Source organism: Diplodia corticola, assembly GCF_001883845.1.
Source record: "Diplodia corticola strain CBS 112549 chromosome Unknown scaffold68, whole genome shotgun sequence".
Lineage (NCBI taxonomy): Eukaryota > Fungi > Ascomycota > Dothideomycetes > Botryosphaeriales > Botryosphaeriaceae > Diplodia > Diplodia corticola.
This window is the reverse complement of record NW_017971547.1, coordinates 107,076-133,307: the sequence shown is the minus strand read 5'-3', so window position 1 is coordinate 133,307 and position 26,232 is coordinate 107,076. Positions and strand designations below refer to the sequence as shown.

At 59.7% G+C, this 26,232-nt stretch overlaps 3 protein-coding genes across 3 annotated transcripts; all 3 read left to right on the top strand.

Moving 5' to 3' along the window:
- Positions 1 to 520: 520 nt before the first annotated feature.
- Positions 521 to 23,404, top strand: BKCO1_6800039 (involucrin repeat protein; the record flags this gene model as incomplete). Its single annotated transcript, XM_020278412.1, has 2 exons — positions 521 to 11,935; positions 11,990 to 23,404. The coding sequence occupies 2 exons, from the start codon at positions 521 to 523 to the stop codon at positions 23,402 to 23,404; spliced, it is 22,830 nt and encodes a 7,609-aa protein (XP_020126275.1).
- Positions 23,405 to 24,346: 942 nt separating this feature from the next.
- BKCO1_6800038 (fungal specific transcription) lies at positions 24,347 to 25,087 on the top strand (the record flags this gene model as incomplete). Its single annotated transcript, XM_020278411.1, has 1 exon — positions 24,347 to 25,087. One exon carries the CDS (start codon positions 24,347 to 24,349, stop codon positions 25,085 to 25,087), a length of 741 nt encoding a protein of 246 aa, XP_020126249.1.
- Positions 25,088 to 25,565: 478 nt separating this feature from the next.
- On the top strand, positions 25,566 to 26,145 carry BKCO1_6800037 (uncharacterized protein; the record flags this gene model as incomplete). Its single annotated transcript, XM_020278410.1, has 2 exons — positions 25,566 to 25,592; positions 25,774 to 26,145. The coding sequence occupies 2 exons, from the start codon at positions 25,566 to 25,568 to the stop codon at positions 26,143 to 26,145; spliced, it is 399 nt and encodes a 132-aa protein (XP_020126271.1).
- Positions 26,146 to 26,232: the final 87 nt, after the last annotated feature.

Here is a 26,232-nt window from a genome sequence, read left to right as displayed (position 1 = left end):
CAAGACAGATGAATCGAATGCTATTTGACACGTCTCAACAGTAGGGCTGATGGAGAGGTCCGATCACGCATTCACGTGTGGATTCGCGTGAGGGTGCGGCTCTCCGGATTTTAATTCGGTGGCTGGACCGCAATGTGATCAACGACCCGCCCAGATCGCCAGCTCAGAGCTCTGTGCGCTGCCAGCCCGCGTCCAACCACAACCCGCCGCTCGCTGCAGCTCTCATTCGCCCTCGGCTGACGACCGCAACCCTCACAAGATCGCACACCGAACACCTTGCACCGGCCAGCGCGCGAGCTGAGGCAACGACGACCCACGCCGGCCACTGCGCTTGCCGCGACACGGACTGCGACGCGCCCTCACCCCGGCACTGTACCATATTATGACTTACGACTTACGACCTGAAGCCTGATACCCAAAACAGCAACCCAATACCCAGACAAGAGTAATTCATTCCGTTTCCTGCGTAGACTCCGTCGCCACCCCATCATCGCACCTCTCCCGCCACGCGCGCGCAACCATGTGGAGCAAAATCACTGGCAAGGGCAGCGACGCCTCGTCGCACGACGGTCGCCGCAAAGAGCATGGCTCTTCGTCGTCGCGACGCCGCGCAGAGTCGATAGTCTCGTCCTCCACCGCGCGTAACCCTCCCTCTCGCGTCGAGGATCGCAGCGACTACCCCCCGACCTTGTCTTCTCGAAGCAACAGCTACGCCCAGCCCGCTCCCTCGGTCTCGTCAATTGGTTCCTACGCCACTGCTCGAGACTACGACCAGAAATCCGAGAGAACCGCTCCCTCGCGGAGTGGCTTCGACGATGACGACCTTCGTTCCCTGCGTTCCGACAGGCGCCGCGACGACGATCTCCGCTCCACCCGCTCAGAGAGGCACCGTGACGAGGACCTCCGCTCCGAGCGCTCCGAGCGCCGCCGCGATCGCTCGTCTAGTCGCGACCGCAAGCGAGACCGCAAAGACGGCGATCGCGAACATAGGAGGAAGGACAAGAGAGACTCGAAGGACACCAAGGACAAGCGGGAAAAGGAGAGGGACGAATCCGGGAAGAAGCCGAAGCCGACACGCACCAGGAGTGGTAGCAAGGTCTCGGAGATTGTGGATGAGCCAACCCGCCCTCGGGCTGCAGACATCACTGCTCGCAGCTCCGGCGCTTATGACCTCCCGATGACCAGCCCGACTGTTTCTCAGTACACCGCCCCGTATGGTGCTTCAAAGACTGGTCCTACTTCTCCCGGTTACGGGCGAATGGATGCACATGTAGCAAGCCAATTTCCTGGTCAAGATCCTGCCGACTTCTCCAATCCGTACCGCCCGCCCTCCGGTGTGCTCCAGAGCCAGACTGGCCTCGCCTCTGACTATTACGGGGATCATGGCCAGTCCGTGCACTATCAACCAGGTGTTCGGCCTGATCCGCCTAGTGTGATAGTCGGCACCCAACCACACCTAATGTCGCCATCCGCCGCCCCAAACCCTCCCTCAGAGACTGGCCAAGGCGCTGCACTTGAATTTTACGGTACTCCGACCATCAATGGTGACAGACCACCCGTTAAGCCGCCCAGGCCGCTGTCCATGCCAGGCAGTTTCGAGGAAGATCCGCCGGCCAAGCCACCGCGGCCACACTCCATACATAGCAAGATGTCCACCGGTGCCGCCGCCGCCGGAGGAGCTGCTCTGGCCTATGGCTTGGGCCACGAGTCAAGCAGCTCACATCACGGAAGCTCCTCCCACCACTCCACGAGCATCCACCAGACCACCACCAGCACCACATATTACCCGCAAGTCTCCAACCACCATGTTGAGGACTCTCACTACTACCCGACGCCGTCAACCGTCGGATCCGCGAGCCAGGTATACGCCGAATCTGAGCCCGTTTTGCCAGCCTACGCCCAGTCCGCCACCAGCAAGCCCAGCAAGTCAGGTAAGCACTCCTCCCACTCTAACGCAGGTCTCTACGCCGCGGGCGCAGCTGGATTGGCGGCTGGTGCGTACGGCCTGCACGAACATCAAGCACATCACCATCATCACTCGCCACTGCCACCGAACGGGGGCCATCACCCTTCGCAAGTTCCGGCCTACTCTGATCTCGGCATGGCCATGCAACACAAGAACCGCGGCCCTGTTGACAAGATCGTTGATTGGTGGAAAGACCACGAAGATGTGAGGAAGATGGAGGAGTACACCGAATATATTGGTGTTTGTCGCCACTGCTTCGACCCATACGAGCCTCCGTCGATGGCGCCTCGCAAACATCACTATCACTCCCACCGTCGTTCAAGTGGTTCTCTTCGTAATTCACGTATCGACAAAGGATCTCGTTACGGCTACTCTTCGTCAGACGATGAGCGCAAGAGCAAGAGCCACTCTTGGGTCGCCAAAGGCCTCGCGGGCTACGGCATAGCCAAGGTCGGCAAGGCCCTGTGGTGGCAGAACCAAGATTTCGATGATACCTATAGCGCAAAGTCTGGTCGGCGCCACCGCTCTTCTCGTTCGTCGCGAAGCGCAAGAAGCCGAAGTGGCTCGGGAGACAGGCGGAGTGTTACCTCACGTGGTGTTGTGCGCAACAGAAGCAGATCAAGGGACTCCCGCGCTAGCCGAGGCTATACCACTGAGCGGAAAGAGTACAAGGTCGTTCATCACCACTCCGAGTCCCGTTCACATTCGAGGGACAGGAAGAGTGGCCTCTTCTCCGCAGCCGCCGGTGCTGCACTCGGAGCCTCCGTAGCCGGTGCAGCCGCGAGACGTCACAGCAGGAGCCGCTCGAGCTCCCCTCAACCTAGCTATGCAATTCGGAAGCACCACACTGAGGAACCCTCCAGCTCGACCTCATTCTTTGGCGTAGGAGAGAAAGACCACCACCAAAACACCCGTCACTCGGTCATCTCCTCGGCCTCGCGTCATGATGACACGAGGTCGCACCGTTCGGCAAAGGAGAACACTGGCAGTGTGTTTGGGGGTGTCTTCTCTTCAACCCCAAAAACATCCACTAAGCGCGAAAAGGCAAAGGCCCATGCGAAGAAAAAGAAGGGCTTCTTCAACTTTGGAAACTCGTCTTCCTCGTCTGAGGAGTCTGGTCTGACGTACGGCGGTAGCTCTCTGTCTCGGCGCAGTAGTGCAGCTTCGCGTCGCAACAATGGACACAAGAAGCGTCGGAACTCTGATGAGAAGCTCAACGCAACTCTCATCGGTCTCGGTGCTACTGCCGCAGCATTGTCTGGTTTGAACAGTCGTGATAAGCACCGCGGTAAACGCAAGTCAGAACTGGCTCTGCGTGAAGGCTACAAGCATCATGGCGCCAGACACTCCAGCGACCGTACCCGCATGCCTGGTTCTTACATGGGCTCGGGCTCGGACGAAGAGGGCTGGGAGTCGGCTTCTGACGACGAGAGTGACACTTCTAGTCTCGACTCTGGCCTCGCTTTCGGTGACTATGGTCCAAAGAGTCGGAAGAGCATGGAGAGTCTCCGATCCAACGCCTCCGGTACTGACAAGTGGAACTGGAGATGGGGAAACAAGAAGGACAGAAAGAAGCACACGTCCCATGACAGCCTGAAATCTGGTGCTGCCGGTCTCGCTGGCGTTGGCATTGGCGCAAGCCTTGCCAATGCAGCTGCGGCTGACGGCAGGAGCAGTGCCAGCAGCGTCCCCACACCACTGCAAACGGTTGAGCCGGTGGCCACTTCCGACCCCAATGCTTTTGATGCTGTCCGTCGCTCAGCCTCAGTCAGTTCTCAGCAGCGGAGCCAGTACGGTCAACCGCTCGTGACGTCTCATCCTGGACCTGTTCCTCTTCAACAACCCCAGCCCATGGCGCCAGTATCCAATGCTCCGGTGTACACCAGTCAAGCCGGCTATGCTCCGGTTCCCGCATATACGGCGCCATCCGGTCCGCCGATCTTCAGTGATGTCGGCAACAGAAAAGCCCCTCCCACGACATTCCCTGGCCTGTCCGGGCACTCCGAATTTGAAGAACGGCCCCCGATGCCCCCCAGGCGCGCCTCCTCGCCCACTCCTACCCACAGCTCAACGAAGCGCGACCTAGTCATCGCGGGAGCCGCTGCTGCGGCAACCGCAGGCGTCATTGCGGCGTCATCGCATGGCCGGTCCTCTTCGACGTCGAGGAGGAGAACCAGCTCGCCTTCGGTCAGGGTCGACTCGCCTAAGACGGTGGGCTTTGACTTGACGAGAGATCAGAGGGAGAAGCAGGATAGGGAGACGCTGAAGGAGCGCGAGCGCGAGCGCGAGCATGATCGCATGTTTGAGCGGGAGCTGGAGCAAGAGCGTGAACGTGAACGGGAACGTGAACACGAGCTTGAGCTTCAGCTGGAGCGTGAGCGTGAATACGCACGACTTCGCCATATCGAGGAAGAGACGCGTGTCCAGGAGCGCCGACAGCAGGAGCAGGCCGAACGCGAGGCGGCTGCTCGGCGTGAAGCCGAAGAAGCGGAAAGGCGCGAGCATGCCAGACAGGAAGCCCAGGACAAAGCGGATCTCGATCGCGAGACGCAGCGCATCTTGCGTGAGCGAGCCGAGGCTGCCGAGGCGGCCGCCGCCAGAGAAGTGGCTGCAAGAGAGGAGATGGAGCGTAGGAGGCTTCAGCATGAGGCTGCCACGCGTGAGCGAGAAAAGTTGGAGCGCGAAATCTACGAGGCAGAGCTCAATCGCCAGCGCGAGGAAGACGAAGCGGCCAAGAAGAGGGAGCAGGAACGCGAAGAGAAGCTCAATTATGACATCGAAGCCCGACATCGCGAGCTTCGCGCTCGGGAGCGCGATATTGTTGAGCCCGAAGAACATCATTCTTGGAACACGCCCGCCGTCGCTGCTGCGGCTGGCATTGCTGCAGGCGCTGCCGTTGCTGGCCTCGCTCATGAGAAAGATCGCGACGAAAACCGTTCCAGCAAGATTGAGTTCGACGACGATCATCTCTACGAAGACGAGATTATGGATCCCGACTACTTCAAGAAGAAGGATACCTCGCGTGATACGAAGCGGGAGACGAGTCGTGAACGTGAAGAGGGCATTGCGCGAAGCGCTGCCAAGAAGGTCATGGCGGACATTGAGGAACGTTGGAGGAATCCTGCCGACAAGCAGAACATGGAGGATTTCTGGGCGCCTCCAGAGCTTCGTGATCGTTCGCCATCAAGCAAGGTCAGCCACAGCCCGGATGCAGACGTTCAGGTCTACCACTCGCCCTACGTTGTCGTTCAGCCGCCGTACGAGCCTGCATACAACTTCACGGCTAGCAGGGACGGTGACGACCACAAGTCCAACAAATTCCATGGCGTGCCCACACTTAACCTCATCGAACCGACTCCGCCGGTTAGCCTTGCAGGCAGTATGAGAGGTGATCATTCGGCCCCGCCGTCGCCTAATATGGAGGCGCGGAAGGAGGCTGCTGAGGCTGTCAGAGACGCTGAGCATGAGAGGGAGAAGGAAGAGAGACAGAGTAAGAGGACCAGTGTTACTTGGGGCGCCGATGAGACCTTCCACTACGAGGCGCGGACTCCGGAGAGCTTCCGCGAGCACTACATTTCTGAGCAGGACATGAACCGGCATCTTCCTGAAGATTGGGTGCTTCAAGGCGACCATGCGTATGCCGATCAGCACCGCCATCAAGGAAACGACGAGATTGTCATCGAAGCCGACTCGCCTCGGTCAGGCACAGAGCGAACGACCTATCGCCCCAACGTTCACGACTATCGCCACAGCTGGAGTTCGGACGTTGCGTCTCCCGTGGAGGAGATCAAGCGCTTTGAGGACGATGGCCGTCCAGTGATCGAGTCTACATCTCCTGAACATACTCCCACGATCATCACCCCAGGAGATGAGAAGTATCAGACGCCTTTCTTCGAGACGGTCCCCGGACTTGCGGCGTACGATGTTAGTCCTGGTGCGGAGGTTGGGGCTGATCGGCACGGCTTCGTGGAAGGTGAGATCGTCGACGAGCCCGTGGAGGAGATCATCGCATCCAAACCGAAAGAAGCCGAGCCACACATGCCTGGCGCTTGGGACGACGAGGACCCGGTGAAGGAAGTGGAGACTGCTTCTTGGGCCGAACCGAAGCTCAGCAAGAAGGAACAGAGGAAGCGTGACAAGGCTGCGAAGCGTGCAAGTGGCGACACGCTGGAAGACTTGGCTTCCTCCACTGGTTCTCTGAAAGACCTCGACCGAGATTCCAGAATCGAGTCAGAGCCAAGGTTTGACGAGAATGTCTGGGATGAACCGCTGAGCAAAAAAGACAAGAAGAAGCGCGACAAAGCTGCGAAGCGCGCAAGCTCGACCCGCGAGGAGAGCTCTTCGCTGCCCTCCACCTCTGCTGAGGAACCAAAGGCTGAAGACTTGTGGGAAGATGTTTCCGGCAGCAAGAAGGACAAGAAGAAAAAGAAGCGGGATACTATCGATCGTGATCCTCGCGACATAGAGCCCAGCTACCCGTATCAGCCCACTGCTGAGGAAGCTCGTGATGCCAAATCTGACTTCGGCGTGGCCCCAAGCCGCATGCCGGAGGTTACAGATGACAATTCCCGCCGTCGGAGCCTTGACGCTGGTCATCAACCCAGCTCAGCTACGCCTTTGAGCTTTGCGACAGCGGCTGGTATTCTTGCCGGTGGCCTTGCTGATTCTAAGCGCAAGGAGGCTGAGCCTGATAGCCTCTGGGCCGCCACAACACCCTCGCAACCCGCGCCTCGTGCCCCATCACCACCTTCGACCTCTGTGCCGTATCCCTCAAGTTCGAACGGCGAACACCCTTCTAATGCTCCATACCTCGTTGAATCGCCTGCACGATCTATCCCGAGCACGGCATTCCATGAGTATGATGAGCTTGCCGATGCGAAACAGCCGTTCAAGAAGGGCAGCAGGAGGCGTAGCCGGCTGGGCATCAGCAACCCTAGCCCAGGGAGCCCGCTGAGATCCGAAGTTGCATTCGATGACTACATCGGCATGGACGCCGCAGCAGCGGCAGCAGCGGCAGCAGCTGGGAGGGACACATCGAAGGCTTCACAGGAGTCGTCCGAAGCAGCCAACGTTCCTTTGCCGAGAGACGACTCGCCACCGTGGTCGCCCACGGGAGAGAAGGATTCTAGGCAGAGAAAGTACATTTATGATGAGCCGGAGGAGTTTCCCATTCATGCCGGCGTCTCCATGCCACATGATCCGTACGGCTCACCGTCGCCGCCACGGGAGGATTATCCCGAGCGTGGCTACGCTTGGGAAGACGAGGGTGAACGGAAGAAACACAGGCACCATCAAAGGAGACGGAGCGAAGATCCGGCGGACACCAGGTCAGTCGCATCGGATGAACGGGACTCGGAAGGCAGAAGGAAGCACAGGCATCACCGTCGTCGCGAGAGCGAGCGCTCGGATGGCACTTACGACGAGACCCGGTCGTCCGTCTCCGAGGGTCGTTACGATGAGGATGGCCACCGCAAGCACAAGCACCGCAAGCATCGGTCGACCGGCGACGATGATTCCAAGTCTGTGGTCTCCGAGTTCCGCGATGACGAGGGCGACGAGTCGAGGAGGCACAAGCATCGTAGGTCAAAGCGAGAGAGCGACATCTTCGATGATGCAATCCGCGACCGTGATGCTCGCTCTGATCCGGGCGACGTCCGTGAACGCGATGAGTCTGAGCGGCGCAAGCACAAGCGTAGGTCCAAGCGTGAGGGCGATCTCGACGACGCGGCCTCTGTGGTGTCGAGCCCGGCGAAGTACGACGACGACAAGAAGAAGGACAAGGAAAAAGAAAAGAAGGGTATCTTCTCTAGCATTTTCGGAGGAAAGTCCAAGGAGAGCCTTCCGGAAACGAGCTCCACCAAGTCCTTCGATAAGGCCCGCGACGACAACGACGTGGATGATCACAAACACAGGAGACGGAAGCATAGGAGCTCCACGCATGGCTCCTCGTACGGATCGGATGATGACAGTCGCTCTGTTGCCTCGAGCATGAGCAGCAGACGCGACAAGAGACTGAGCGGTAGCAGAGACGACTCAGGTATGGATTATTCCCGACACTACAAGGTACATACGACAGAGAAGCCTTTCCTTTCATCTACTTCTTCTCGAATTTCTCCAGTCGAGGTTTCGAGATTTTCTTCAGTGGTCGATGACGGTGCTCACACTGCTTCTATTCTCAACGCTGTGTCGCCAAACGCAATCGACGACCGCGAAGACATGCTAAATCATCTTGTAACAAAGGACAACACCACCGCCGACGCGAGCACTCCAGGTAGCGGTAACAAACGCAACACCTATCACGGCGCGGAGTCTTTTTTAGGGCTTCGGGCAAGAGGTGAATCCGAGCGTCTACCTCCCCTGCCCACCATCCACGTCCCCATCGCCCCCGCTCACTTCGAACACCAAGACGAGCTCGAAAACGCGTTGCCGATGTTCACCCCGCTCCCACGCAGCCGCTCCACCTCTCCAATCGAAGAAGGTGGCGTCACCGACGACCGCAGCGCTTCCGACGCCAAGGGCATAACCATGCCGAAAGTTAGGTCCGGCAGCCCCGACGCAGCAGCAGCCTCCTCGCCGCAACAGCAGCAGCAGCTCAGCAACAACAGGAAAACCACGCCAGCCAGCGCGCGGAGCGGCGGCAGCACGATGCGCGCGACCTCGGCGACCGCCGTGCCGCTTCACTTCAGAGGCTTCGGATCGTCTCCTCGCCCCGGCAGCGAAGCGGGCACTCCTGCCGCTTCTTCGTCGTCGCCGTCAAGACCCATCAGCACGACCGCCGTCCCCATCCCGTTCCTCGCCCAGCAAGGCCGCCGCGCCAGTACCGGAGCCCCGGGCTACACGTCGGCGCCCCGATCACCCGTTTCGCCCCCTAAAAACGGCCCGACGGCGCCCTTGACTGACCCGCTCGGCACGATGGCCACGCCGCTGATGCCGCAGCAGCAACAGCAGCAGCAGCAGCAGCAGCAGCACAAGCACAAAAGACTCCCGTCGACGGAGTTCAAGGGCGGCGGCACGTTCAGGCCGCTTTACCTCGTCGAGCGGAACGCGAGCCGGAGAGGGAGCATGGGCAACAAGGGAGCGGGAGCGGGAGCGGCAGCGGGAGAGGAAGAGGAAGAAGAACAGTTGCCGACCCTGCCGAGCAGCAGGAGTCCGTCCGTCAGCCAAGAGAGCAGCGGGGAGGACTGGGCGAGCGCCGTGGAAGACGTCGACGACGAGAGCCGGGGAGACGCGAGTTTTTTCAGCGAGAGCGGCGGCAGCGGCAGCGTAGGCGCGAGCGGGTATGCGAGCGCGAACGATGGCGAGGGTGAGGCCGAGGCCGATGTGTTTGGGAGTGGGGCGACGACGACGCAGCAGCAGCAGCGCTCGCCGGACTGGAGGAGGCATGCGGGCTTGAGGATCGACACCGGTGCTCCGCCGGGGGCTGCTGTCGTTTCGGACGATTTGCTGGGGAGCCAGCAGAGCACGCCGAAGGCGGGGGCTTTCGGTGCGGGTGGTTTTGCTGCTGCTGCTGCCCCTGATGAGAGAGGTGAGATTGATGATGATGATGTTGTGGCTGTAGACGTCCCTGGTGCGGTTGCTGAGAAGTTATTGGATTTGGAGCAGGATCGGGAGAAGGAGGAGGAGGAGGCGGCATTGGCTGGTCGCAGAGGCAGTGGCAGTGGGAAGATCGAAGATGAGGGGCGAAGCTCTGAATCTTGGCCTGCTGCTGCTGCTGCTGCTGCCGCCGCCGCCGCGGTCATGGGCGGTGCGGCAGCCGCTGGATTTGCCGCCCACGAGTTGTCGAAGGAGCGGGACGAAGGTAGGGAGGCGAAGGCTTCTTCGGCGGCGGCTGCTGAGGTGAAAGAGGAGGAGCAGCAGCCGGAGGACGTGAAGGAGGAGGAAGAAGAAGTCGTCCGGCCGACGGCCGTGGAAGAACCGGAGACTGCGACCGCACGCGGCGGGATCGATGATACTCCTCCTGTCACGGCCGTCGTCGAGGAACATGCAGGGTTTCCGGCCGTTCATGTTGCCGCTGCGGAGCACGCACCTGATGTCCACTCGAGTTTGGACCCTGAACCATCGTCGACCGTCGCCGCTGCCGAAGAACCGATTGCGTCTCGAGACGTCGTCGAGGCAGAACAGATACCCAACGCCCTCGATGACGGCGACTTCATGGCCGGCGAGCCCGACGACGCCGCCATCGAAGAGGCTCGCGTCGCCGCTGCCGAGCAGCCGTCGTCGTCGCCGCCATCCACTGCTGCCACCAGGCCTGCCCTGTTGACGCGGACTTCGTCGTCGAAGAAGAAGAAGGGCAAGAAGGGCAAGAAGGCGGCGACGAAGCTCGGCACCACCTCTCCGGCGAATGGCGAGGAGACGGCACAGCTCAGCCCCGAGGAGGTGCGCGAGAAGACGCTGAGGGATACCGAGGAGGCGGTTGGTGCGTGGTTTGCTGATGATGGTAATGATGAGGTGGTGCCTTCTGCCGCTGGCGCCGACGTTGGCGCCGCTGCTGATGGTGCTGCTGGAGCTGGAGCTGTGCCGGAGTCGGCGGTGGTGGAAAGAACGGTAGAGGGAGAGGGCGAGAAGAGCGAGGCGCAGACGCCTGCTGCTGTGGAGGTGCCGAGCGCGTTGCTGGCTAGAGAGCCGAAGGGCGCGAAGAAGAAGGGCAAGAAGGGCCGGAAGAGCAAGAGTGGGTCCGTGAGCGAGGTTTTCGACACTGCAGCGGAGCCTGTCGATGTTTCTGCTGCTGCTTCTGCTGCCCTCGAGGAAACCCCGCTGGCTGAAACTGAAGACGCGCGGGATGTTGTAGCGCCTGAAGACGTGCCTCTTCCTGAGGGCGGGCAATCGCCTATCGTCGAAGCTCAAGACGCTCGGGATGTGCTACCTGAAGACATACCTCTTCCTGACACATACCAATCACCTACCACTGAAGCCCCGTTGGAGCCAGAACACGGGGCCGAGACGACGAGAGTGCAGCCGCTGGAGGCCATTGAAGAGCCCCAGAGAGGCGTCCAGTGGGCTGGGCCCGAGCTACCGCATGTTCCGGAGCATGAGCAGCACCTGTTGCTGGAGAAGGGCATTGGCGTTGCGGACGTTGCAGCCGAACCAGCGATGCCAGATTTGGACGAAGATGTCACTGCCGTTGCTGCTGTCCAGGAACCCCTGCCCGTCGAAGAAGCCACCGTCCAGGAACAGCAACAGCGACAGCCGCAGCCGCAGCCGCAGCCGGAGACGGATACGGAGCACCCGTCAACACTGTCCGAGCCGACCACCGTCATGGCTCCGGAACCAGTTGCCGGCGAGGAAACGACACCGGCCGTCTCCGCGGAGGACGTGGTGGGTGAGGAGGCTTCCCGGGAAGGACCCATCGTCGCGCCTCCTGTCGCTCAAGAGGCTGAACCAGAGGCGGAGTTCGCACCCGTTCTCTCGCGCTCTTCTTCGTCGAAAAAGAAAAAGAAGAAGGCGAAGAAGGGTGGCAGTGTCGGGTCGGGTTCTGGCTTTGCCACGCCGGTCGTCGATGAAGAGAAGATGCCCATACAGCAGCAGGAGAAGCAGGAGAAGCAGGAGGAGGGAGAGTCCGCTGTCGTTGCTGTGGAGCAGCCGGCTGCTGCTGTCGTCGAGGAGACGCCGCCGCCGGTTCTCACTGGTGAAGAAGAGCCTGTTACTGCTCCCGTTGCCGCTGGAGACGTGATGCCTCGTGCTGATGTTGCTGGTGCTGGTGAGGAAGAGGTGGTTGAGGAGACGGCGCCTATGCCCGCGCCTGCTGGGGATGTTGATCCCGATGCGGAGTTTGCGCCGATCGAAACCGCTGCTTCTTCTTCTTCCCCTTCAGCGTCGAAGAACAACAAAAAGAAGAAGAAGAAGGGTAAGCAGAGTGGGAGTGCGAGTGCGAGTGGAAGTGCCAGTGCGGGAGTGGCGACGCCGGTTGAAGAAGAGCCGATCGACACGGAGCCGGTCCTTGGGCCGTTGGCTGTTGATCAGTCGGGTGTCGTCGAAGAGGAGCTGGCGAAAGCGCCGGTTGTCGAAGAGCAAATCACTGAACAGCCGATGGCCGAACAGCAGACTTTCGAGCAGTCGGTTGTTGAGCAGCCTGATTCCCAAGATCCGGCTGTCGAGCTGCCGGCACATGCGCAGGCTACTGCCGAGAAGCCTCAGCCAGCCGCGGCCGTCACCAACGAGCCTGAACACATCGTTTCTGAGCTTGCTCCAGAAAGTCGTGATACTCCGGCGGAGAAGCTCCCTAGGGTTGAAGTTGAAGCCACCACCCCGGCCCCTGAGGCAGACCCGGAAGACGAATTTGCGCCTGTCGTATCTTCGAAAAAGAAGAAGAAGAAGGGTAAGAAGAACGGCAGCGGCAGCGCCTCGGGATTCGCGACGCCCGTTGAAGATCCGGCATCAACCGCATTGAGCGTCGATGAGCCGAAGGCCAGTGAATCGGCGGTCATTGAGGAGCCTCAGCAGACTGTTCCGCAACCTGTTTTCGAACATCCAGATCGCTCAGCCGACCCCGCGCTTGACGAAGAGAAGCCCGCGTCAGCAACTGAAGACGCTTCTGCTGTTCCGATAGTGGACGAGCGGAGGGTGCAGGAGGTGCTGGAGGAGGGCGTCGCTGCCGTCCAGCCAGCTGAATCAAACATCATCACCCAGCCTCCGTTCTCTGCTGGTGTCGAAGAGCAGGTCGTGCCGGGCCCGGAACCGGAACAGGCGGGGCCTACTGACATTGTCGAAGCCGATCCGGAGTCGGAGTTCGTGGCCGTGCCTGCAAAGAAAAAGAAGAAGGGCAAGAAGGGCAGGAAGAGCGTTTCTGAAAGTCCGGCTGATGTCGTCACCACGCCCGTTGAAGACGTGCAGGCGCTCGAGCCTGTACTGCCTACAGCTACCGCTGAGCCCGAGTTGGACAAGTCTGTTGAGATGCTGGTATCCGAGGCACCCGACGTGGACAAAGCTCCGGTGGAAGCTGGCTTTGAACAGCCAAGCTCGAAAGACATGCCGCAGGAGGTCGTCTCCGAGCCTGTGACGACTGTAGCGGAAGGCCAAGTTCCTCATGCCGTCTTCATTCCTCTGCCCGATGCAGAGGGCGACGAGGACCTCGCAGAGCCGGAAGTCGAGAAGCACCGCGACGTTGCCGAGACAACCGACATCCCCGAACAAGTGATCTTTCCCGACCCTTCGGTCGTTCCTGAGCATGTCGAAGAGGTGCTTCCCAAGGCGGACCAGGAGGCTGAGTTTCCGGTCATTCCTTCCAAGGACCAGCAGCAGCGGGAAGAAGGGATTGTTCCCACTCCCGAGCTCTCTGTTTCTGCTCCAGACCACATTGAGGAGGTGCAAGAGAAACATCCCCACCACTTCTTCGGCACCGATGCGCCTTTACCCGAAAGCCACAATGAGGATCTGGCTGAGCAAATACCCCTACCAGAAGACGAGCGTGAGGAGTTTAAGGAGGCTGAACAAGCCATGGAGACTGAGCCTGTGTTTCAAGACGTGCAGCAGAATCAGCCTCACTATAACCTTGGGGCTGACATATCCTTACCTGGAGCGACCGGTGACAAACTATCCGAGGAGCAGCTGCCTTTGCCGCAGGACGAACGCAAGGATTTGTCGGGAGCCTACCATCCTTCTGAGATTGAGCCTATTGTTGAACGAGCACAAGATGAGCAGCCTCAGGACCACAACGAGGCTGCTCGGGCAGCGATGGAAGCCGAACCCCTCGTTGAGGAAGTGCAAGAGAAGCAACACCACGACATTTTCAGCGCTGGGGTGCCTCCGCTTAAGGTAGACGACAAAGACTTTGCTGAGCAGCTGACCATGCCTGAAGATGAACGCCGGGAGTTCGACGAGGCTGCACGGGCTATGCAGATTGAGCCGGAAAGTGTTGTGGAGGAGCCGGTCATCGACAAGAGTTTCGACGCTTTTCAGGCGCCGACGGCTACTGGTACTCCTGCGGAGGCGGCTGTTATTTCTGAACCCTGTTGGGAGCCTGAGACCACCACGACCGCTATATCCAAGGCTGAAAAGGAACCTGCTGTCTCTGATGTCGTCAAGGTGCCCGAACCGCTTGCTAAAGCTCACACCTCCGATGAGGCTGTAGCCATGCCCACTGTCACAGAGCTCCAGCCTCAACCGGCTGCTTCTGATGCTGCGCAAGCTTCTCATCCTCTTGCTGCATCCCACACCCCTGATGAGCCACTTGTTCCGTCCCAAGAATCTCAGATTCCACTCAGCATCGATGAGACGCAGCCAGAAGAGGAATGGTCAGTCAAACCATCCAAGAAAAAGAAAGGCAAGAAGGGCAAAAAGGCGAAGGTCTCTGCTCAATCCAGCGTGGACATCACTGAGCCGTCAACTCCCGTTGAAGGCAGTGAATCTCAGGTCGCACGTGAGGCGGACATCATGGACCCAGCTGGCGCTCATCACGCTTTGGAGCAGCCCGCAGAGACTTTTGAAGTGGTTGGTGATACCGGTGAGTGGCCTGCAACGAGCACAGCTGCCACTACTGTAGCTGGTGCAGAGACAGGGCCAGGCCCGATGGACGTCGAGCGTGACGCCGAGCATGACCTTGGTCGTTCAATCACGCAAGAGATCAAGACGGAGGAAGAACCTGCTGTCATGTCGTTATCCTCGACCACCGATGTCATTGAGCCACACTTGCCTATTGAAGCGCCGGTTTCAACGTTGGAATCTTCTACCGCCGAGGAGGCTGCAAACGTTCCACTGCCTTCGGACATCGAGGAGCCCGTTCCATCTTCAGATATTGCTACCACTCCCGCGATTGAGCAGATTCATGATCAACAGGTTGCGGAACCACAGCAGGCAGTCGATCCAGAACATGTCAAGGACCCGCTTGCTGAAGAAATTCCTACACTTGGCCAAGAATCTCCCGCCGTCATCGAAGCTCAACCAGAGGATGAGTGGTCTGCCCCCAGCAAGAGCAAGAAGAAGGACAAAAAGAAAAAGAAGCGCGGCTCTACAGTCCAGACACCGATCGAATCTTCGGCACCGGCAAGCCCAAAATTGGAGGCATCAGCCGCCGAGAGCATTGCGACGGTGGCGTCACCAATGCAAGGCGAGCCGTCAATCATTGCAGTGGACCAGCTGCAGCCTGCAGTGGAAAATGTCGAGGCTGCAGATGAAATCACGCCTGTGGCTAGCCATGGGCCAGCCAGCGTCGCGGACGACCTACGTGGCCCCGCTTCCCCGGCCGCGTTGATGCCCATCGACCCCTGTGCTCCCGTAAGCGAGGAAAACTCCTCGAATCTAATGGCAGAGGAGTCACGTGAGGAGCCACCGCTTCATGCAAGCGAGTGGGAACTGCCAACTCAGTCGAAGGAAACGGGCAAGGAGAGCAACGAGCGTGACGTCGCCTCCACCGGTCAAGAACTGGCGGACGAAAACGTGGTGCCCACTGATGAACGGATCTCCAGCACCGCTACCCCATTTCCGGAGACTACTGAATCAGTGCCACGAGACGCCGACGCTTGGACTGAGGATCCCGCTGCGGCTTCTGCGCATCATCCACAGTCGATTCCACCGCCGCAGTCTGGAGCCGCCGAGGAGGTGCCGAGGGACATCGAATTTGCTGCCGAGCCACGGCTTGAGGCACCCTTGCAGCTGGCTGAGCCTCCTTTGGCGGAAGAGCGAGCCACATCTCCCGTCGTTCCGGAGACCACCGCTGCCGACGACGAGTGGGCGTCCATGCCCGCGAGAAAGAACAAGAAGGGCAAGAAAGGCAAGAAGCAAGACTCCACTTCGTCGACTCCGAAAGAGACAGACCGAGCTCCGGGGCCTTTTGTCCAAGCCATCGAGGATGAAATCGCGGTCGAGAACAAGCCTTTGGAGAGCGCTCCGGCCGAAACAACGGTCGTGGAGTCGCCTGCGCCCTTCGGCGAGCCCTCAACCTCGGTAGAAGCGGGTGAAGACGAATGGGCCCTTCCTGCCAAGGAGAAAAAGGGTAAGAAGGGGAAGAATGGTTCGGCCGAAGTCGTGCAGGAGGCTGTGCAGGCAACGGAGACTCCAGCCGTTCCTGAACAGATGTTGCCGGAGCGGGCCGGCGAGAGCGATGAGAAGACGAAAGAAAGTGCATCGGCACCGTCGGATGTCCCGGCGAACGTTCCAAACGAAGTCGTGGAAGAAGCTACGAGCGTTGATGTGCCCGTCGAGTCCTCCGCTGGGGCTCTGGAACCGCAAAATGCTCAGGAGCTGCCGAGGGAGGAGCCATCCTCGGACACCAAGTCAACCAGCGGTGTTGTCACGGAGGAGCCAGCCGAAATCGACCCAACTCCGGAGCAGCCGAAGGAGGCCGAGGTTGAAGATGTCTGGGCTTTGCCAATGCGAAAGAAGAGCAAGAAGAAGAAGAAGGGGAAACAAGCGTCTTTGGATGAGGAGCCTGCAGCATCACCACATACGACAGAACCCGATGTCGTTGAGCCCAGCGCGGTCGTTGAGGACGTCTCTGGCACTCTGCCGGTTGAGGAGTCCAGAGAAATTTTGAACGTGGAAGACGCACAGCCTGAAGCCGGTCCGGAGCTGTCGCGGCCTGAAGTCGCTCTCGAGACACCCGCTGTAGTTGACGAGGTCAACGAGGCTGGCGACGCTGGCGAGGCCAATGCTGAGGATGAGTGGGCGCCTGCTTCGATGTCGTCTAAGAAGAAAAAGAAGGCGAAGAAGAGCAAGCAAGGCTCCGTGTCTGAGGTTCCATCCACCCCCGTTGAGGCGCCGACGGCTGTTGAGGAGAAGGCGGTGCAAGAGCAAGATCGCGAAAGCAACGATGTCGAGATTGTCCCGATTGAGCAGCCACAGCCGGCTGTGGAGCCTGCCTTCGAGACGCCTATTGAGGCTGTCGAGGCGCATGGTCCGGAGAGCAAGGATGCCGAACTAAGTTCGAGTAAACAGCCACAGCAGGACGTCGACGAGCCTGTTGTCCGGGCTATCGGAAAGCAAATCTCGGAACAACAAGACAACGAGCTGCAGCCGCATGTCGAGTCTTTAGCGGAGGAGCCCGCTGATAAAGCTGTGGTCGATGAACCATCGGACAGGCCCGTTGTCGAAAAGCAGCCACCGGAACCGCTCGTCGTCGAAGAACCTGTCGAGGCCTCCATTGAGCCAAACCCCGTGGAATCATTGCCTTCTGAGCCAGTCGTAACAGAAACTGCGAGCGTCCTGACCCCTCAGGAAGCAGGCGAAGATGAATGGGCTCTCCCAGCCAAGCAGAAGAAGAAGAAGGGCAAGAAGGGGAAGCGCGATTCTACGCCCGGTACGCCACTGGTCGTTGAAGAGCCAGTTACGGTTGTCGAAGATTCTGCCCCTGCCGTTGCAGAGTCCACGGTGCCTTTGGAAACAACTAGTCCCGTTGTTGAGGAACCTATTCAGGCTGTCGAGGAGTTTGCACCGGTCGCCGAAGAGCCTGCTTCGGTCATACAAGAGTCTACCCAAATTGCTGCAGAGACGCAAGACGTTATGCCTCAGTTCATTGAAGAACCAACGTCACTTGGCGACAATGATGAACTCAACGATATCCCAACTTCCGTTGAGCTTGTCAATCTGGAGCCATCTTCGCCGACTGAAGGCAAAGTTCAACATGACGTTGAGCGAACTCAGCCCGCTGTCGACACAAGCACCACGGAGACGCCCATTCAAGAAACTGCCACCATCCAAACCACGCCTCATGAGGCGCAGGCTGAAGATATGTGGGCCGTGCCGACGCGGAAGAAGTCCAAGAAGGGCAAGAAGGGCAAGCAGCAAAGCATCTCCACTCCGCCAACCGAACTTCCGGAACCCCAGCGCGAGCCTGAAATCATCAGTGAACAGCAACCCGAGGACACTCCAACAGGGTTGCAAGAGTCTGCACTCGTCGAGACCGTTCCAGACGAGTTCAGCATGCCTTTGAGCAAGAAGGACAAAAAGAAGCAAAAGAAGAAGGCCGCTGCTGCTACTGCCGCCGCCGCTGTGGCTGTGCCGATTGATGATTCGCCAGAGGTCCAAACATCTTCACCCTTCGATGACACCGTATCCAAGGAGGCGCCTGTTGAGCAGGAACTTCCAAGGGTTGAGGAGCACACCGAGGCGACTGCTCCTTCGTTCAGTTTTGCTGATGCTGCCACTGCTGTGGCTGCAGGATTGTCTGACTCGAAGCGCCAGGAACCTGAGCCGCAAAGCCCCGTTGCTCAATCGGAGCCTCCGACAGTAGGAGAGCATGAAGGCACAGAAGAGGCGAAAGACAACATTGCCGAAATCGGCAGGGCTTTGCCTGAAGAACCTTTGGTGCCTCACGCTGCGGAAGACGTCACTCCGGAACGCATGTCTCGAGACATGCCACAGGAGTCGTTCAATCCAGAGCCTGGGCTAGAGGTCGAAGGGCCAATCTCTATACATCCCACAAGAGAACTTCCGGAAAGCGAAGACAGGAAGGCCAGCTCCGTAACCGCGCCTTTTGGCTTTGCAGATGCAGCGAGCATCTTGACCGATGTTGTTGCCGGTTCGCGGCCTGAAGAACAATCTCCTGATCGCCTGAAGTCAACCGAGCCCATAGCTGAAGAAGCTTCCAACGCTTTTGGAGGGCGTGATCTAGCAAGTGCTCCCGACTTACGGCAGTCTGATCTCGCTCCGGAAATTACAGAAATACCATCTGCTTCGATTGGAAATGTCAATGCGCCCAGGGAGCCAACTACAGCGCAGCAGGCAGCTGACACGCAAGCTGAGGCCGTTATTAGCCCGCCCTTGCAGACTTCGAGGGATACCGATGAGCCGCCTGTGGAGCCTACTTCAGTGCCATTGGAGGCGGAGGTGGACCCTTCTGAGGAGTTCGCGCCAGTCACGAAAAGCAAGAAGAAAAAGAAGAAGGGGAGGAAGAGTGTTGGCACAGAAACCCCCGTTACTGAGGAGTCAATACCTGAGCCGAAGGAGTTCCCCGCGGAATCAGTTGTTGAAATCGAATCCGCGCCTGTTGATGAACCTGCGCCTTCTGAAGTCAAGCCTGCTGAAAGCGCTTCACCAACTCAAGATTTACCAAGGGAGATAACCGAACCGGCTTTTGGCACTGAAGAAAGGCAATCCGGATCTCCTGAACGCGATGTTGATTTCGCAGCTACCCTCGCCGCAGGCTTGCAAGATTCCGGTTTCGATCCCAGTCTTGTTCTCAGCGACCCCGCTTTTCACGAACGCAAGAGTCCATCGAGTTCAGCTCTTGAGGCTGACCCTGACGATGAATTTGCCTGGCCGAAGCCGAGGAAGAACAGGAAGAAGAAGATGGCTGTCGCGACGCCCGAAGTTCAGGGAGATTCTGCCACACAAGAAGTCGCCACCCATGAAGCACCCAGCCAGGAGCGGTCGGTGGAAGAGGCTCCCGGCCAAGAACCGGCCTTCGCTGCCGCGATGGCTTCTGTCCTGGATGACCCGACTTTCAATAGGCGCACCCCTTCGCCCGACGCCGCGAAGGAAGCCGTGTCTGATGAGTTCTTCCCTTTCCAGAAACGGCCAAAGAAAAAGAAGGGCAAGAAGAGTCAAGATGTCAACCCTGAAGCCGAGTTGGCGGACCAGGGTCAAGCCGAGGATATAGAACGACCCACTTCGCCCATTGGTACGCCTCAATACGAAGCTGGTTACGTGGGTTCTGAGACACTGCCTGATGTCGCTGCTGAAGAACCTCGGTCTGTAAGCGATCAGTCGCCCGTCGAAGTCGGACTTTCAAAGGATATCACGATTGAGGAAACGCAACCTCCCACTGCGAACGAACCCATCCCGGAGAAGGCTGTCGAGTCTCCGGCGGTCGAGGCTCCCACGGATGTGCCCACCGCTGTTGAGAATCCAGTTACCGAGGTTGGGGTCGAGAATGTAGAGGCGAACGAGCGCGACCTTTCTGTTGAAAATGCCACGGCCGATACAAGCGGTGCTCGAAACCCTGTCGCGGAAGACGAGTGGGATGTGCCGACCAGGAAGAAGAGCAAGAAGGGAAAGAAAGGAAAGAAGGGGGTGAGAGATGAGTCTGGCCAGCAAACTCCAATTTCGACATCTTGGGCGGACCAGGTGGAGGATGAGACGCCCATTGAGAGTCCGGCGCAGACGGGATCACCCGTTGAGGTGGTTGAACAGCGGAACGAAGAGCCTCATGTGGAGGAAATGGAACCGAAGTCAGAGTGGGACTTCCCATGGAACAAGAAGAGTGACGAGACGAAGCGGATGTCGGTTCAGGAAATGGCTGAGCAAGCAATGTTGCCAATGAACGAGAAGGCAGCTGAAGTGAAGGTGGAGAGGCAGAACGTGGAGGAGCCAATCAACGTCGGAGCGGTTGAGGAACCGGCTACTACACTTCCGAAGCTCAGCACGGAGCAGGAGCCAGCCGGGCAGGACGTGCCATCACCGGCTGAAAGCCAGGCCAGCAAGATTGCGAACCTTTTCCCTGGTCTCGAAAGGGTGAAGCGCAAGGTTCCACCACCGAAGGAAGCAGAGCCCAGCACGGATTCTCTCGAGAAGAAAGACTCCCGGTCTTCCCATTTGAGTGACCGCGGGTCGTTTGAAAGGCTGCGCAGAAGCTCGCCGTTGCACAGCAAGCGCAGCATTGAGAAGGAGTCGGGATCAGAACCTCAGCGTCGTCTGGGTGGTCTTGGACATGTCATGCAACAACCCACATGGGGATTTCCGCCGGATCTGCCAAACAGGGACAGCGCGGTCAACATGAACGACACGCCGACGATTCCCAACGAGCCCACGTTCCAGAGCATGGTAAGGGATAGCGGTTTCCACGACGGCGATCACACGCCGATTGAAGACGAACAACAGGTTTCCCCGGCTGAAGCAATGCGCGTGGATGTAGAAACCGGGCCGGAATGGGAGACATCCGTCAGACAGGGTGAATCGACCGAAAAGATCGCCGTGGAAGATAATGATGAGGGGGTTCCTCCGACAGAAACACCCGTGAAGCAGAGCAGTTCGCAATGGGCCGATGCAAATACGGCACAAGGTACGGTATACGCATCTCCCGTTGAATCCCTCACGACGACAAGGGCACGATCGTCCACTTTGTTCTCTTCATCTTCGACAGGCTCCGTTATTGATACCCCGTTGAAAGAAGCAGATACAGCCGGCGAACCCAGGAGCGTGCCTCCCTCTCCACCGGCGGCGGCGCGGGAACAGGCACAAGAAGCGCCACAAGAAGCGCGGGTATCACTCTTTGGAGATCCCAGCCAGCAGAGCCCGGAGAGGTCTCCGCCGAGCACGACGGCATCGCGCCATCTCAAGTCTCCAAGCATGTGCCTCAACACGATCCGCGAGTACAGCCCCGACGATCAGGCTCCATACAGCAAGAAAGGGCGGCCGATTTCAGACGTGGGCATGCCAGATCATGGAGTCAAATCGCTGCGTCGCAGCCTCGGATCCGGGAAGAGCCTGAACGATGAGATGCAGTCCTCGCCGGGCCATCCCGAGGAAGACCAAGCCAGCGTCAACAACACCAAGGGCGTTCTCGGAGACCCGTTCGTGGACAGGCAGCGGCCGTCGAGCGTGGTGAGCGATCGGTCGGTCGGCAGCCACGCAGGCAGCATTTTCGCGAGGATCAAGACGCCGGAGCAGCTGCGGTCACCCAGCTCCATCAGCGCGCGGTCCGAGACGCCGCCGCTGCGTCGGGTGGACAGGGTTGTGTCAGGTGACCTGCGGGTTGCGTCGCAGCTTGCCGAGGCCAAGGCGCGCACCAGACCGGCCGCAACCTCAGCACCCATCGCGTCGCCCACTCGCCCCGGCCCGTCAACTTACGACCGCGTGCGCGACAAGGGCAAGGGCCGCGCCCCAGACATGTCGCAGAGCTACGTAAGTCCCGCCGCCCCAGCCAATGATGACTCCGTGTTCCTGACCCATTCGCAGGAGGGCTGGGGCGATGCGCCACACCCACCGCTGTCGCCAACCCGCCCGCCCAGCGTGCGCAAGCGCCAGAGCATCCACATCATGGACCTCGAGACACGGCTCGACCAGCTCGCCTCGGAGAACCGTTTGCTCCACGAAGCCAAGGCCAGAGCAGAAGAGGCCATGCAAGACGCCAACCTCAACCAGGATCGCCAGGTAGCCGACGCGGTCGAGGCACGTGACGCCCAAATCCGCACCAAGGATGCCGAGCTCGCCCAGATCAGCGAGATGCTGCACCACCTCCGCCAAGAAATTGCCCGTCTGTCCGACGTGAACGCCGCCCTGACCGACGCGAACCGGAATCTCACCAACGACACCAACCAACGCTATGCCACCCTCCAGGCCGAGACGCAGAGCCACGAGCGGCGATGGCGAGAGGCCGAGCTCGCACTCGAGCAGCTTCGCGTCCAGCACAGCACCTTGTCCGCCGGCATGGAAGACGTCCTGCGCCAGGAGATCAAGACCGCCGTCAGAGACAAGGACGCCGAGATCCATCGTCTGCACGAAGAGCTCGTCGATGCGACGGAGCAGGTCAAGAATCTGCAGCAATCCATACTCGAATCCAAACAGGGCGACAGCTTCCTCACCGTCCGCGACGAGGACTACTTCGACAGCGCCTGCCAACAACTCTGCCAGCACGTCCAGCAGTGGGTGCTGCGCTTCTCCAAGTTCTCGGACAACCGAGCCTGCCGTCTGTCGACGGACGTCAAGGACGAGAAGATCGAGACGCGCCTGGACAACGCCATCCTCGACGGCACCGACGTCGACATGCTCCTCGCCGACCGCGTGCGCCGAAGGGACGTCTTCATGTCGGTGGTGATGACGATGATCTGGGAATACGTCTTCACCCGCTACCTGTTCGGCATGGACCGCGAGCAGCGCCAGAAGCTCAAGGCGCTCGAGAAGACGCTCACCGAAGTGGGCCCCCCGCGGGCGGTCGCGCAGTGGCGCGCCATCACGCTCACGCTCCTGTCGCAGCGCGAGCCGTTCGAGCGCCAGCGCGCGCAGGACACGGAGGCGGTGGTGCAGGAAATTTTCGGTACGCTCGCGTCCCTGCTGCCGCCGCCGTCGCACCTCGCCGACAAGATCCAGGAGTCGCTGCGCAACGTGCTGCGGCTCGCCGTCAAGCTCTCGATCGAGATGCGCGCCCAGCGCGCCGAGTACATCATGCTGCCGCCGCTGCAGCCCGAGTACGACACCAACGGCGACCTCGTCCGCAAGGTCTACTTCAACGCGGCGCTCATGAACGAGCGCTCGGGCGAGACGTCGTCCAACGACGAGCTCGAGCGCCAGCGCGCCGTCGTCAAGATCGTCCTCTTCCCGCTCGTCGTCAAGAAGGGCGACGACCTCGGCGAGGGCGACGACGAGATCGTCGTCTGCCCCGCCCAGGTCCTCACCGCGAAACCCCCCGCCAAGGACCGCAAGGTCGTCCGCGTGCTGAGCGGCGCCATGGAGATGGGCGGTGGTGGTGCCGGCCCCGGCGGCGACGACGGCCGCAGCATGCGCTCGCGGAGCAGCTTGATCCGCTCGCCGGGCGTGCCAGAGGGCAGCGCCATGGATACGGCTTTTTAGCAGTGCGGTGTTGGGGCGGGGGTCTGCTTTTGGTTGGCGTTGAGTCCGGGTTCGGCGGGTGTGGGTCTGGCGTTGGTTCTTCTGAGGATGATGAGGACGAGGGCGATGGAGTGGGTTGATTGTTGTGTTTTTTTTTTTTTTCGTTTTCTTACTCTTCTTCTCTCTCGTCGTTTAATGAGTGTGGTTTCCGTTGCTGTTCTATGGAGTCGATTAGCTCGGGATTTCCTTTCTGTTCGGATGGATGCATGGTGGTTCGGCGCTTGACGAGGGTACAACAACCGCATAAACGGGAAGGATACAAAATTGAGGGTTTCCACGGTTTAGGTACTTTAGAACAACGATACCATAGATTAATTCTTTTAGCAGTGTTTGCGTGGGCTTTTAATATATACTCGACGCATACCTGACACTACTTTCGGTGCGTTGTCTCAGCGGTCCCGTTCGGCAGACGGGTGGCCTGAAGGGGAGGAAGGATCGTGAGGCTCTGCTTCGTTGGCGCGAGTGAAGGGCGCTTACGTGGTTGCTGTTTGGGTTTGGGCCGCGTGTGACGGTCACGGGGGTTGGAGAGTTGACACAGGGCAAGCAATAATGGGGTTGTTGCGGCCCAAGGCCTCCGCCGTTCGGCTTACCTGTGACGCTTTTCTGGGGACTACCTATGTATGTATACAACTGACCAGACATTGGGCAGGCAGTACTGGTACCTGTTGTGTTGCCCGGACGCCGGGTAGCGCTTCGGCGGCCCTTGCGTCGGTCGCGCCAGAGGGTTCGCGATGATTCCAGCGCGTCCGTCGTCTCCGGGTTTCCCCACACGCCCATCGCACACCGCGACCAAAACCGCATGTCCATGCCCCGCATGCATGCTGGTATAGGCGTAGCGCCGCAAAGAAGAAGAAGAAGAATTGACTACTGAGCCATACAGCACGATCGCCCATCCTCTCTCTCATGTCGAAAAAGTCGAAGACTCCCGCTTCTTCTTCATCTTCTAGAACCTCCCACAACCATCGCCGCAGCCGCAGCCGCAGCCGCAGCCGCGCCCGCACCAATCCACCGATCCCGCGCCTCCTCGGCATCGTCCTCGCGGCACTCGTCGCGCTTCTCGCAGCAGCTGCCCTCGTCTTCCCACTTCTTCCGACCACCGCCTCGTCGTCGCCGCCGTTGCCCGTCATCGAGCACATGCAGCGCATCATCTTCCACCGCAATAATCCCATCGCCGCGGCACCTCTTCTGCCACCCCGCTTCTTCCGCGCCAACAACCCCTTCTTCTCCTTCTTCTCCTTCTCCTCGCAAACGGGTATCCCCGCCATGTCGTCGCCGCCGCCGCCGTCGTCCGCCACCGCCAACACCGACTCCTCCACCACCTCCACCTCCACCTCCCACACCATCGACGCCGACTCCTTCCACCCGAAAGACGACAACAACAACGACGCAGGCGCGAACGGTGCTGGCCTCGCCCTCCCCGCCCCCGAAGAACAGGCAGGCGCGGCGCTGAAGCTGGATCTCGGCGGCGACGGAGTCAGGCTGGACGCGCTGGGGCCGATGGTGGTGAATGCGGACGGCAGCTTGAGCCGCATCGCCAACTGGGAGCGCATGGCGGAGGTGGAGAAGCGGAACACGCTGCGGGTCATCGGGAAGAGGAATCGGGAGAGGTTGGCGAGGTTGAGGGGGGAGGATATTCAGGAGTAGATGTGTGGATTATACAGGGAGATCTATAGTTGAACTTGAGTCGTCAATGGTGGCCTATGAAATAATTACCCCGGTCATCGGGCTCGCAGGGGTTGATGCTGCTGCTATATTTAAAAGAGGTCGGGCTGGTTAGCGCGCGGGTTGCGGCCTTGGATTCGAACGGCCGCCAAGCGAAGCAATTGCGTCATTGTCAGCGCCTGTATATGCGTCTCGCCGTCCCGCCCGCTCTCATCGTCAGCCGCAAACCATTGATCAGCTCGTTCCTGCCCCTCATCTGAACGTCGGGGTCTTGCATTCCAACTCCGTCACCCCTCACTCGAGCTTCCCTTCTCTCCGACTACTAGGTACTCCCGTTACCGGAACTGAGGGACTGCCATTCTCCAGCGGCCCGCTGCCGATCTTCTCCGCAGTTCCAGTCTTTTTTTTTTTTCCGTTCCCCACACGATCGATCATCATCATCCCTCGCGCACGCGCAACCATGTGTTTCTGCACCGGCACCACCGAGGTAAACCAAAAACCTTAATTCCTCCCCCTCCCTTCTTTCCACTTTCCCCGTCTCCATTTTCCCCGCAAAAAAAAAAAAGTGATTCACGTCCTTCCTTCCTTCCATCCCTCCACCACCACCCCTCCTCCTCCCCCTCCTCCTCTTCCTCCTCCCCCAACTGACCCCCTCCGCCCCACCACAGTACGACCCCCACCACCCCCCACCCCCCCGCATCCCCACCCACACCGCCTACGCCCGCCCCGCCTCCCGCAGCAGCTACCACAGCACCTACCGCCACTCGAGCACCGGCCCCGTCGCCGCTCTTCCTCCTTCGCGTCGCTCCTTTGACGATCGCCATCACCATGCCGCTCATCACTCGACGTACCGTTCCAGCGCGACGAGTGTGCCCAGCGAGCGGCACCGGTATGTCGAGAGCCAGTATGAGCAGCACCCGCAGCCGGCGAGGCATAGCGTGCAGTTGGTGGAGAGGAGGCCGAGGGGGGTGAGTCCGGGGGGTGGGGGTGGGGGTGGGGGCAGGGTTGTGAGGGAGAGGGAGAGGGTGGTTTATGTGTAAGGGTTGAGTTTTGGGGGAGGGGCGGGGAGAGGGGAGGGGGTATATGTTTTTGGATCTTTTTTTTTTTGGAGGAGGAGGAGTGTGTCA